We start from the raw sequence: 12,690 nt of genomic DNA on the forward strand, positions 1-12,690 counted from the left end.
AAGAGAGGGCTTTCATTCTTTGTGATAGCTTTGAAGCCGACCTCCGACCAACCAATTCCTATTGGTACCCCCCTCTTACTCTACCTTTGCCCTTGATGAGCATTCCAGGTGTTGCTTTTCCTTTCCCTTTACAGGACGATTTTTGGATCTTGTGAAAAGGATGTACGAGTAGGTTGTTGTCCCTTTTGAGGGAGTTGTCCCTTCTGACCACCTACCTGCTTATATGAACTATTGGAGGTGACTGAAGGCCTATATAATTTTTTATCAAAGCGAGCCTTGTTTTGGATTGGGTTAGGGGAAATTTCTGGTTTTCTGTTTCCTGAAATCTTTTCCCTGGAGAGCATAGAATCCTCAAACAGGTCCTAACAGAATGCACTGGACTGCAATGAAGCAGTCACATTGGGAAGTGACTTGTTGGAGTTTTCTAATACCTCCACCCACGCTTTTATGCGCCAGTCTAAAAAATCATAGAGTGCTTCACATAATGTTCTCATAAGACTTTTAGCCACAGCAGCAAAACTTGTTCTGGATTCTTCTGGAAGCCTGTTTGTGGCAACTTCTAGCATATACTAAGGAGGAGGGTCCCAGCAAGAAACTCTGATGCTGATGTCCCCTCTTGATATCCTTCTCATTGGGGTACCAAATTACTAGTTGCAATATCTAGGGGGAGCTTTTTCCTATCAAAAGGGAGTTGATACGTTGCCCATTCTTCATTGAAGTTTTTTGAAACTGGAATAACCGAAGCAAATGGTTTTAGTTCTGCCAATGGTTCACGCTTTCTAGTTACTGCCTTAGTTTTATTCATAATGTAAGTATAAATCCATTTCCTATTCACCCAGTAGAGTGTCATCTACAGCTCTCAATGCTATATTTCCAGGTAAAAGAATAGTTTCCTTTTGAGGTTTCTCCATGTCTGGCGAAGGTGGCACCAGGCGCAATTCTGTTTTAGGAAATACTGTCTCTAAACTCAACTTGTACAACTTCTATCATGGTCTTTCTTTCATTGGTGAGACACTTACCATCTGGAGAGAAAATCATCTCACCAAGGATTATCAGTATCAGAGAAGGATTTTGGAGTCGGTTAAGCTTTGATCGTAAGACTCATAATCTGAACTGGCCACTTTGTTAGTTCCAGTTGGGATCATAAAACAAGATGGCTGATGTGCATGCGCAATAGTCACTTCTGCAGTTTTAATGAAGGGAACTGGTACAGCATTGCTGAAGACAAGACAAAATGCCTTCTTGTCTTTGAGTCCATTATACTCTATCATGTGTCATAATGTTTATCATTATGGCATAATACCCAGCTACAAGACCAGGATAAAAGATTTCTTTCATATTGGTCTAGTCACCATGGGGTGCTGGCACACACCATGGGGGGTAACTCCTTTGAGGACGAAACAGCGACTAAGCTATAAAAAAACAACTGAATTACTTAATATTTAAATCACCATTTTCAAGTGAATTCAGATAAAGAAAATTACCCCTTACAACAATTTTTGATATTTGACAGGTACTCTTTTAAAAAAAAATGTTAAACTTGCCTGAGTTTCCATAGTCGTTATTTCATCTAAGACGGTTCTCATCACTCTGCGAACGCTCCTTGGTTCTCCACAGCCTAACCAATCTTTAAGTTCAACACTACGTCGAAGCATCTGCAAAACCCCACAAGATTATAACTACTGCAACCAGTCAGCTAATCTTATAAATTATAAATACGTACCTAAAAAATTTCCATAAACTTTCTTATTCAATTCAGACAATAACTGTTATTAGTTTATAAATTTTCGTATTCAAATTTATTACCTATATTATGATAGCTGTATTTCCCATGTCAGGGGGGAGCACGATCGTGTGTGAAAATTGAAAAATTAATAGAATCATTTAGTTTGAACTGTCCATTCACCCATCCCTTTTAGGTGGTTTGAGCGTCTATAATTTTCCATTCAGTTTTTTTGTTCTTTCCACATGAGTGGGTAGGTGGAGAGAGATAAATTTTAGATAGTTGAATATTTATAAAATAAAATATTTATAAAATAAATTTCATTATAAAGACTTCTAATTTTGAAATGAATGTTACCTCTATTATGATAGCTGACTCCTGCAAGGACAAATTTAAGAATACCATAAAAATGTCGCCACGTAAGGACTAATTCATTAGGTAGCAAGACCTCCGAACAATGCTGGAGGTTCCTTGCAGCAGATAAAATAATTTTTTCACTAAAATACTTCAGTTAACGATACAGGCATGGAATTTGGAACAATATCTTCTCTATAGGCCCCCTTTTGAAAATTACTGGGTGTCTTACTACTGTGTCCACTCAAAATTCCAAAATACCTGCCATTTTTCAAGATTGCCACTAGTCAAGGTTTTAACATGGGGCTTATTTGCCTCTGGTCATATTTTTATGCATTTGTTTCAGTTATACACGTTTTAGGCTGAGTCACCAAGCAAAAGTAAAATCTATTTCTGTTAAAGATTTCATATAGCAAATATAAAGAAAGATGGCATACGATATGGCAGCCAAAAAACCTTAAATAATCATGTCTCAGGATTCAGTAGGCATGGAAAAATGTCTTTCTGTTCAATATAATAACTTGTAAGCTATAATTTAGGTGGTGGTTCCATCTTTAGTATTAGTTTAAAATAGTAAACGTTGGCACACAACCAGGGCATATTGGTGACTTCACTGCTGTGTAACTCAGCATGGGGTTCAGTGTCAGCTAATTTACTTTAATTATGCTGTAGCTAGCTTTGTTTTAGTGTAGTTTACTAGTTTAGTGTCCCAAATGCTGTCTAAGAATCTCATATCAATTAACTGATAGAAAGTATATAATTTATATACAGGCAGTCCCTTGGTTATCGGGAAACTCGGTTATCTGTGATCCAGTTTTATGCCACATGTCTAACACCAATTTTGTGTTAGACAATGCGCCGATAAAAGGATTTTGACGTAGGAAAAATCTATTTCTGGGCGATTGGTTCGTGTCGCCCAGCGAAATCCCACCTCTTCCCAACCCTTCGCTCAAGATTGATTGCTAACTTCAGGATGGCCACCAGAGGCGCGGCAGTCACCTAAGCGTGGGTTGTAGTAGTAGTAGTTGCTGCCCCGTTCTGTGGGTCGGCTCTCTCCTTGAGGGATTTTGTTGTGGGAAATTTCTAATTGACAAGAAGTTCGTGGTAGTGGTCTCACTCGCCCTAGTGTTCATACCGACGCCCTTCTTTTATTTGGGTGAGCGAGTCAGTTATACTGACCTTTTCTTTGTTTTGTTTATTCTCTGGTATTTGTTAGATCATTTACCTAAGAAATAATGAACTAAAGGATTATTTCGTTGGGCGACACGAACCAATCGCCCAGAAATAGATTTTTCCTACGTCAAAATCCTTTTTCTGGGCTCAGTTCGTGACGCTGCGCGAAATTGTACCAGAGAATTAGCACAAGATTGAAAATAAAGAAGGTCTCAATAAAACTAAAATTCAACTACATACTATAATTGTAACAAAATATTTATACAAATTGTTCATACAAATCTGAATAGAGAACAATAATTAAAAGTAACTTATAACTAAAATTATTTACAAAGTCTTTACACCAGTTACAGGGTTGAATACGAAATGAAAATACGAAATAAACATGTGTGAAAAATCTTAATCTAAAAAACACACCAAATAAGTTTTATATATTATTACCAAACAAATAAACCATGTGTGTAAAAAATCTTAATCTAACACACAAATAAGTTTCATAGTATCAATACCAAATACAATAAACCATTGGTAATGGGGATGTGGCACCCTAGCATAAAAATAAGGGGACCACACCTTAATGTTAGTATGTACAATCAATTGTGGGTGACCCTAGCATAAAAATAAGGGACACCCACTAAACCATCACAAGAGCAGCTAAGACTCAAGGGCAAGTGTAGAGGAACATGGTAGGTTAGACAAACTGTTGGCTGAGATAGGTAGAAAGGAGATCTGGATCTTCAACTAAACTACTGAGCAGAGTCAGGGGAAACTAGGTTACCCGCTGCAACTGCTGAAAATTTTAGAGATTCCAAAGACTTTAAGTAGTGACGTTTAAATACTGTCGGCGATTTCCATCCAGTATATTTTTTCAAATCATCAAAATTCATATGTTGAAAGTAATTGATTGCGGTGGCCACTGCCCTGACATCGTGTGCCTTGGGGAAGGATTCAGGGTTAGCTTGCTTAATAAAGTATAGGATCTGTTGCCTAATACCTTTAATTGATAAAGTACCACCTTTTTCTCTCCTAAAGAGGGGACCCGAAGAGGATGAGGATGTCCTAGACAGAAAGGCTCGTAAGGTCGTTACTGGACAAAGAGAAAGATCTTGGGGAAGGGGTATAACCTTCCATGGTTCCCACCTCAACAAAGGATCCTCATTTTTTGCTAAAAAGCTGCGATCCGAAGAAAGCAGAACTTCTCCTGAAGGAAGAAATTCTACATGACCCGCATCTCTGGATAACGCTGACAGTTCTGAAATTCTAGCTCCTGAAGCCAAGCTTAATAAAAATAATGTTTTTCTTAAGAGCATTATAAATGAACATGTATTATCTGTATCTGAAGCCAGTTTTAGAACATTTAGAAACCATGACACTGAAGTAGGCCTTACGGAAGGTCTAAGTCTAGCACAAGCCTTGGGAATAGACGAAAAGTAAGAGTCTGTTAAGTCTATGTTAAAACCCAACTGAAAAATCTTCTTCAAGGCTGACTTGTTTGTCGTAATAGTACTAGCTGTGAACCCTTTTTCAAAAAAGGATCTGAAAAAGGATATAGCCAAATTGATTGTCATGATTTCAATGTCTGATTCCCTCAGGAAGGATGCCAACTTTTTAACTGCAGCATCATACTGCCTCAAAGTTGAATCCCTTTTATCTGATTCCAGGAAAAGGATATTTTGTGGATCGATATTTGCATCCCTCTTGGCCGCAAACTTCATGAAGTCCATAAAGTTAGGGCTTTGAGAATTCCTGAGGAAGCGAACACAGTCTTCATTTGTACTGACTGGGAGAGTCTGGGATTGGGAATTCGAAGGGGACGAAGACCCAATTCCAGCAGCAAGGGGTACCAGTTGCTCTTCGGCCAGTCCGGAGCTACTAGAGCTATCTGACCCTTGAACGTCCTGAGTTTGTTCAGCACTTTCAGGAGAAGATTCACCGGAGGAAAGACATAAATCCTCTCCCAGTTGTTCCAATCTAAGGACAGGGCGTCCGTGGCATAGGCCAGAGGGTCCAGGTTGGGAGCCACATAACAGGGAAGTTTGTGGTTCGCTTGAGATGCAAACAGATCTACTTTCAGGCCTGGTACCCTCCGGAGAATCCATCGGAACGAACTGTTGTCCAATGACCATTCCGACTCCAGAGGAACTGAACGGGATAGAGCATCTGCTATGACATTTCTCACTCCGGCCAGATGGGTGGAGGAGAGGTGCCAACTGAACTTGTCCGCCAGGGAAAAGATGGCTACCATGACATGATTCAGGTGTCTTGACTTGGAGCCTCCCCTGTTTATGCAGTGAACTACCACTGCGCTGTCCAGAACTAACTTTATATGAGAGTTCTTTGGAGGGCGTAACCTCTTCAGAGTCAGGAACACTGCCATTGCTTCCAATACATTTATGTGAAGCTGGCGGAATTGGGGTGACCATGTTCCTTGAACTTTCTTGAACTGAGAATATCCTCCCCAGCCGCTTAATGAAGCGTCTGTGTGGATAGTGATTCCCGGAGGGGGAAACTGAAGGGGTACTGACATGGACAGGTTCTTTAACTTTGTCCAAGGGCGCAGACGATTCCGGAGAATCTGTGGTATTGTTGACAGCTTGTCCCTGGATCTGACATTTGCTCGTGAGTACCAAATCCTGGTTAAGTCTTTCAGTTTGGCTTTCATCAAGATGTTTGTCACTGAGGCAAATTGAAGGGAACCTAGGATTCTTTCCTGGTTTCTCCTTGAAGCATATTTGTACCTTAGAAATTGCTTCACTGACTTCACTATTTCTTTCCTTTTGGCTAGTGGAATCGACAGAGTATGGGAGGATAGATTCCATTGGATGCCCAGCCATTGAAAGCTGGACTCCGGAGTGAGTCTTGACTTTGTCCTGTTTATATGGAACCCCAGATATTCCCGGAATTGAATGACCTTCGTTGTGGCTTTGCGACATTCCTCGACTGTTGGTGCCCAAATCAACCAGTCGTCGAGGTACGCTACTACCATTATCCCTTGAGACCTCAGTTGCTGAACGACTACTTCCGCCAATTTCGTGAATATTCTGGGTGCTACATTCAGACCGAAAGGAACTACCTTGAAGGAGAATGCTTGGTCTCCCAGTCTGAAGCCCAGATAAGGGCGAAAGTGTCTTGCAATATGGATATGATAGTATGCGTCTGTAAGATCGATAGAGGTGGTGACGGCCCCACGGGGAAGTAAGGTCCGCACCTGCGAGATAGTCAGCATTTTGAACTTGTCGCAGCGAATGACCAAGTTTAAGCGGGACAAGTCTAAGATTACCCTTCTTTTTAATGAGCCTTTCTTTGGTACGCTGAACAAGCGACCCTGAAACTTTAATCTCTTGACTCCGCTATTGCTCCTTTCTGAAGGAGCTCCTCCGCATACTCCATCAGTTCTTTCAATGGAAGTTGAAGGAACGGTCTGGGTGGAGGGGGGCCTCCAATCCAACTCCAACCCAGGCCTTTCGACACAATGCTTTGTGCCCATTTGCTGAATCCCCACCGATGCCGGAAGAGAAACAGCCTCCCTCCTACCTTGGAGATCTCACTAATGCTGGGTCGAGTGACCTCCGCGGCCTCCACGGAAGTGCTTTCCCCTATTGAGCGACCTTCCTGATTCTCTCTGACGAAAGGATCCCCTAGCCCTACCTCCCCTGGCGAACCGGTCATAGTGTTGGAAGGCTTGGCCCTCGAACACCTGGTTAAAGGCCGGGGAGACAGCGTAGGAAGTGGAAGGCTGAGCCTGAGGGGAAATCACGTAGATGGGTTGAGCAGGTGTCTTCGATGTAGAAGGCTGGCCTGGCTGAACGATCGGCACAGCTGACACAGCCTGGTTGAAGCGTTGAGGCTTCTTTTGATAAGGCTGGAACCGTCTAGCCTTTTTCAGCTTTTTGCCTGCTGAAGGCTGATCTTGGCGCCTCTTAGCAGTGAGGCCCCAACGATCCTTGAGGCTCTGGTTTAGCCTCGTTGCTTCATTCTGGACCTCCTTAACCATTGCTTCTGGGAAGAGGTCTGCCCCCCAGATGTTTGAAGAAAGCAGCTTATTCGGCTCATGCCGAATAGTTGCTTCCTGGAGGACATGCTTCCGACAATTGACCCTCGCTGTCACAAACTCGTACAAGTCCGATTGGACCGTACAAGTCTGCGATTTGGTCAATAATTTGAAGAGCGGCTCTGAAGCGTAGGATATAGCCGCTACTTCCATCATTGCCATGGTTTTCATAGACCTGGCAAGCCTAGTCTTAGCCTCAAACTCAGCTTGAATGAGGCTATCAGGAAGTCTTGGTAGCTTCTCGCCGAACTGGTCCATCGCGCAGTCCGGCTTGAGCTTGCCTGCCGAGAAGGTGTTTGGTAAATCCTCCCACAAATCTCCAAGCGAAGGGAGCAAAGGAGAAGTGGGATCTGCTTCCCTTAACTGAGGCAAGGGTTCTCCCTTCAAGCCAGCTGGGATGGTAACAGCGGCGATCTTCGTTAAGAAGGGGAGAGGAGCCTCTTCCTCCATCGTAAAGATGGTGAAGGGACTCTTGAAAGCCTGAATCCTGGTGTTAGAGCAGTCCATTTCCTCTAAGCACCGAAGCCACTCTCTTTGAGCCTGGTCCCGGGAGTACAGCACTGTCTCCCTAGGGACCTTATCCTCCCTGGTCATAGCTGCCTCCGTCAGCCTGGCGTAGCCAATGAACGGCGGCTGAAGATTCTCCGGGTAAAACTCGAAGTCTTCGATCCTTCGAGTACCGCACTCCGGGATGGAAATGAGTCTGTCCTGGAAAGGGGCGTAGGAAGCCACTCTCCAGGGGTTGTTCATTGTGAAAGGAGGAAGAGAATCATGGGGAGGAAGCTGGATCAGGCCAACACCAGGTGCCGGGGAGGTAGCTTGAGGGGCCTGGTTAAAACCGGACATTAGGTTCTTCAGTAGTGATCCTGTCGGATAACTGTGAGAACATCTGCTCCATACTTGTCCTCAATGAGCCTACCAAATCCCCCATCTACTGCATCATCCCGACGGAGAAAGCGTTGGGATCAAAGGTAGGAGCAGATGCAGAGGTGGAAGGGTAACTCGCTAGAGGTACCTCAGGAGGAGGAGAGACCGTTGACTCCGCCGGAGTACGGGGCCTCTCCTTGGAGGACTTGCTCTTGGAAGACCTAGAGCCCGAAGCAGAAGATTTACCCTTCTCTGCTCCGGGATTTGAAGCCGAAGACGTCGACGTCGACGAAGCCTTTTTGGACGATGACGACGCCTTCGTTAGGGTTTTCTGCGCCCTGTGCCCCTTCACCTTAGGTTTCACAGAAGCGCTAGGCGTAGAATACGGGAGCTCAGCTCCCGTAAAGCCCTGGAAGGAAGCAGTAGAAATAGCGGGAGAAGAAGATCCAGAGGCGCCCAAGGGAAGCCCTTGAGCGTCCAACGTACCTACCTCGACCAACAGGTCGTCTACACCTACCATCGGTTCAACATTAAGGTCCAGTGTGGCGACTTCCGCTGAAATGTCCTGGCCTGGTTCCTTCATACATGTGGCGACCTGCCGCTGGATTGTCGTCATCGTCGGGGCTGCCTCTGCCGGGTCGACGTACCCCGTCGACTTGCCGCCGGGGAACAGCAGGACAGCCATCCTCTTTTCTAGGATGTAGGGCTGTCCCTTGGCGGCGTTCTTGCCGAAGCCGCCGACCCAAGCCCTCAAGGTTGCAAGGGCGGTCTCTCTAACCGCGGCAGCCTGGAAGAGAGGGTGTCTATTAGCTTTTAGTTTAAAGTTGAGGTTCAACCTTAGACTAAAATAGAGCCTTAAGCCTACACATTTCCGGCATATATTTCACAATAATATGGAGAACTTAAGCTTAAAAGACATATTTCAAACTTAGACTTAAGATATAATTCAGTATTTATATCCTATATATACAGCTGGAAATACTTACCCCGTCCAAAAACTGACTCACAAGATCATAGCAGATCGTACACGTTTCGTGGAACCAGACCTGCAGATTCCCGTGAGGAGTTGCGCACGGAGCGTGGGACCTGCAGACTTCATGCCCACAGGGGTCCTGGAGTACGGCATTGCACCCCGGGTGCTCACAGTTGGTAGTCTGTAAGTGGAAGGATACATGAGTATCACTATAACACTTACAGGGCTACTCTAGAACTCCGTTGCATGCCGGAGAGTGAAAAATTTTTGGGCATAACCTATCCCCTACCGCCTTAATAGGCATAATATATAGCTCCGGTGTGTGCCGAAGTAGGAAAACAGAGGGCAAGGGAGGGACCCAGCTTAAGATAACTTATCAATAACTTATGATTAACTTAAGCATAAAATAGCACAACATTTTTGGAGGACGATTCCGAATCGCAGTGGTGTCCGACTCCGCCGGCTGCGCCGGAGAGACGGGATGGTTAAAGTAAAAGTGACCGACTGTACGCATGAAGTCCGCCAGTAGGCGGGGCTACCTAGCTCCCTCCCCCGCAATCGGCGGAGCTCCGGGAAGAAAACAGAGAACTGACATCACGGGGGAGAAGGCGAGGGGGCGAAACAGAACTCGAGCCTACAGCGGAGCGACGGAGCAACAAAGGAGGGGGGAGGCCAACCCCCCAACTTCGCCACAGCGGAGCACCGTGAAGCAGAGAGACAAGGTCACTCCCAGTCAAGTGTCTGTCCAGCCTCCCCTACTCCCTCCGCGTAGGGAGAGAGGGAGACGGGCCCGGGTGGAGCGAGCAAGGACAGACCTCCCTCCCCCCAACTCTATGGGAGAGCGGGGGGAGGGCAAGGCGACTGGGACGGGCGTCTGGCTGTGCCGCGATCACAGGGTGACCACGGTACGATAACACGATATAAACAACTAAATCGATAGCCTAGGCTAATGCAACCAAACTGATCAGCAAGATGCAACAACTGATGCAACAAAACTGATAATAAGGAAGCAACAAAACTGATGGGGACCATGTGACCATAAACCTAGGCTAAGATAACGTACCAGACGCCCTAGGCTAAACCAATATAAAATAAAATAAATAAAATATCACACAAGTAGGGGAAATAAATATAGGAAGAGAAAAAATCCAGGAGTGTACGACTAACCCGAAAGAAAGTCTACCACTCAAAGCTAGCCTGGGCCGATACTAAGAGCTATGGCTAGGGTCTGGATAGAAGAGATAATGCCTACGTAAGGTAGAGAGACATGCATGCATGACATAAAACCAATGCAGGCTAGATCCCCTAGCAAAATAATAATCATAAAAAGGTCTAGAGACGCACAGAATGTAAGGGAAGGTTCCAGGTATGGGAGACCGAGAACGAACCCGCCACGAGGCAGAACAATGCCGCCATGCTTCCAACCGAGAATCTGTATTTATACCTAAAAAACGGCAAATACTGACTCAAGGAAGGAACGAACTAAATAGGAACCTTTCAGGATACTTAACTTAGGTGATGCGATGGCAGAACGTTCCATAATGGCGAAAAATCCGTGAAATAGCACGAAAAACACAAGAGCAAGAAAAGTAGAAGCGTCTTGTAGACCTCTAACTGAAAGGATGGCCACCAGAGGCGCGGCAGTCACCTAAGCGTGGGTTGTAGTAGTAGTAGTTGCTGCCCCGTTCTGTGGGTCGGCTCTCTCCTTGAGGGATTTTGTTGTGGGAAATTTCTAATTGACAAGAAGTTCGTGGTAGTGGTCTCACTCACCCTAGTGTTCATACCGACGCCCTTCTTTTATTTGGGTGAGCGAGTCAGTTATACTGACCTTTTCTTTATTTTGTTTATTCTCTGGTATTTGTTAGATCATTTACCTAAGAAATAATGAACTAAAGGATTATTTCGCGCAGCGACACAAACTGAGCCCAGAAATAGAGTTATGGGACCGGCACATACCTAACAGACGTGCCATTAACTGGTTATTGATGCTGAAGTCCAGTTATCAGCACCATAAATCGCCGATCTTTGGTTATCGCTGATTTTCGCTTATCATCAAGCCGTCAGAACAGAACCCCTGCCGATAACCGGGAACTGCCTGTATATAGTTGGTAGATCTAGTTAGACAGCCATGCCTGAATTGACGACAGGAGGTGCCAGCATGGGAGAGCCGAGCCAAGGGTAAGTGGGGCTCTACATGGCTTGTTCGTGAACGTACTTCCCTGGATAGTGTACAGATCACATGGGACTTAAATGGCACTGGATGAATGATTGGGCTAGGTGTAGGGTGACCAAACCTAGTTGTATCCCATACATCAATATATCAGATTAAGGTGGTAAATGGACAGCACCTTGGCCTTAGTCAAGAGCTCATAATGGAAAGTGTAAATTCAATCACAGGCAAAAGGAAGACTGACTGGAGCAAATGTTGTCTTTGCCAGGAAGACAAGAAAAATGGTCTAACTTCACCCTTGGCCTCTGTACGTCATAATCTTGAGCATGATGGGTACGTAATGATTTCAACCAATTTGCCATTGTTCCAGGAGATTGGTGAAATACCACTTAACTTTGACCCAACAAGGCTGGATGAAGGCAGTGCCATCTAGGCAACACTGCAACAAAACGTGGCAAAATACCACAAGAGCTGTAGGGCCATGTTTAATAATGGCAAAACTTGATTGAGCAAGAAAGCCAAGATACACAGCTGAAGGTAGTGAACCACAGGAAAAGCATGCTAAACAGTGTCAAATGAGTCATGACAATGAAGCATGCATTTTTCATGAAAACGTGGCACCTGTATCAGATCTTCAACAAGTAATGACCATGAATCTCAATAGGCTAATACATGAGTGTGTTCACACAATTAATGATTTACTGGCAAAACTAGGTGCAGGTGATGTAATTGCACAAGATCTGAAATGCCATCTTGTATGTCTCACTGGACTTTACAATTGGGAGAAGTCCCATCTTAGAAAACTTAAGAAAGAACAATGTCACAGTGAAGAACCACATGTATATCCACTGGTTCTATCAGAGCTGGTTAATCATATCATTGAAACCAGTATAATTTGGTTGGTCCTGCCATATTTCCTCTTACAGACATATCCCAATTATACTAGCAGTGCCTGAAAAATTGGGCATTGCCTCACCCACTGTAAATACAACAAGACTAAAGGACAAATTATAGCAGAAATCCCTGAATTAGAAGCACACAAAAAAGGAAGAAGTGTGCTACTTGCCTTGCAGAAAGATGTAGCTTTAGCCCTATCTCAGGCATCTGACTACTCAGATACACTTGTGATTGCTAAAGCAGCAAAGATACTGAGGAAGCACATTCTGAATCATCAGTCCAGGTTTGACGGCACCTTTGGTGAAGGATGCATCAATGTTGCCATACCTCCAAGTCTGCTCCAGTTCATTAGTATGGTCAACCATGGAGCATGGCTATCAATGCCAAAACCAGTTAGAGAAACCTGGTAGAAATGCTTCATGATCATGGCATGAGCATTTCCTGTGACAGGGTGCTGGAGATATCAGCCCAACTGGGAGATG

The 12,690-nt window shown here is 44.5% G+C and overlaps 1 protein-coding gene across 1 annotated transcript in view; it reads right to left on the bottom strand.

Annotated features, from left to right (window-relative positions):
* Nucleotides 1–362: 362 nt before the first annotated feature.
* The window catches only part of LOC135215781 (vacuolar protein sorting-associated protein 51 homolog), a 98,911-nt gene continuing 86,583 nt past the window's right edge, over nt 363–12,690 (bottom strand). Inside the window, exons 5-6 of the mRNA XM_064250732.1 lie at nt 1,545–1,655; nt 363–569 (exon numbers count right to left, since the gene is read on the bottom strand). Of these exons, the coding sequence (XP_064106802.1) occupies nt 363–569; nt 1,545–1,655 (318 nt within the window). The remainder of the gene's footprint in view (nt 570–1,544; nt 1,656–12,690) is intronic.

Source organism: Macrobrachium nipponense, chromosome 5, assembly GCF_015104395.2.
Source record: "Macrobrachium nipponense isolate FS-2020 chromosome 5, ASM1510439v2, whole genome shotgun sequence".
Classification (NCBI taxonomy): Eukaryota; Metazoa; Arthropoda; class Malacostraca; order Decapoda; family Palaemonidae; genus Macrobrachium; species Macrobrachium nipponense.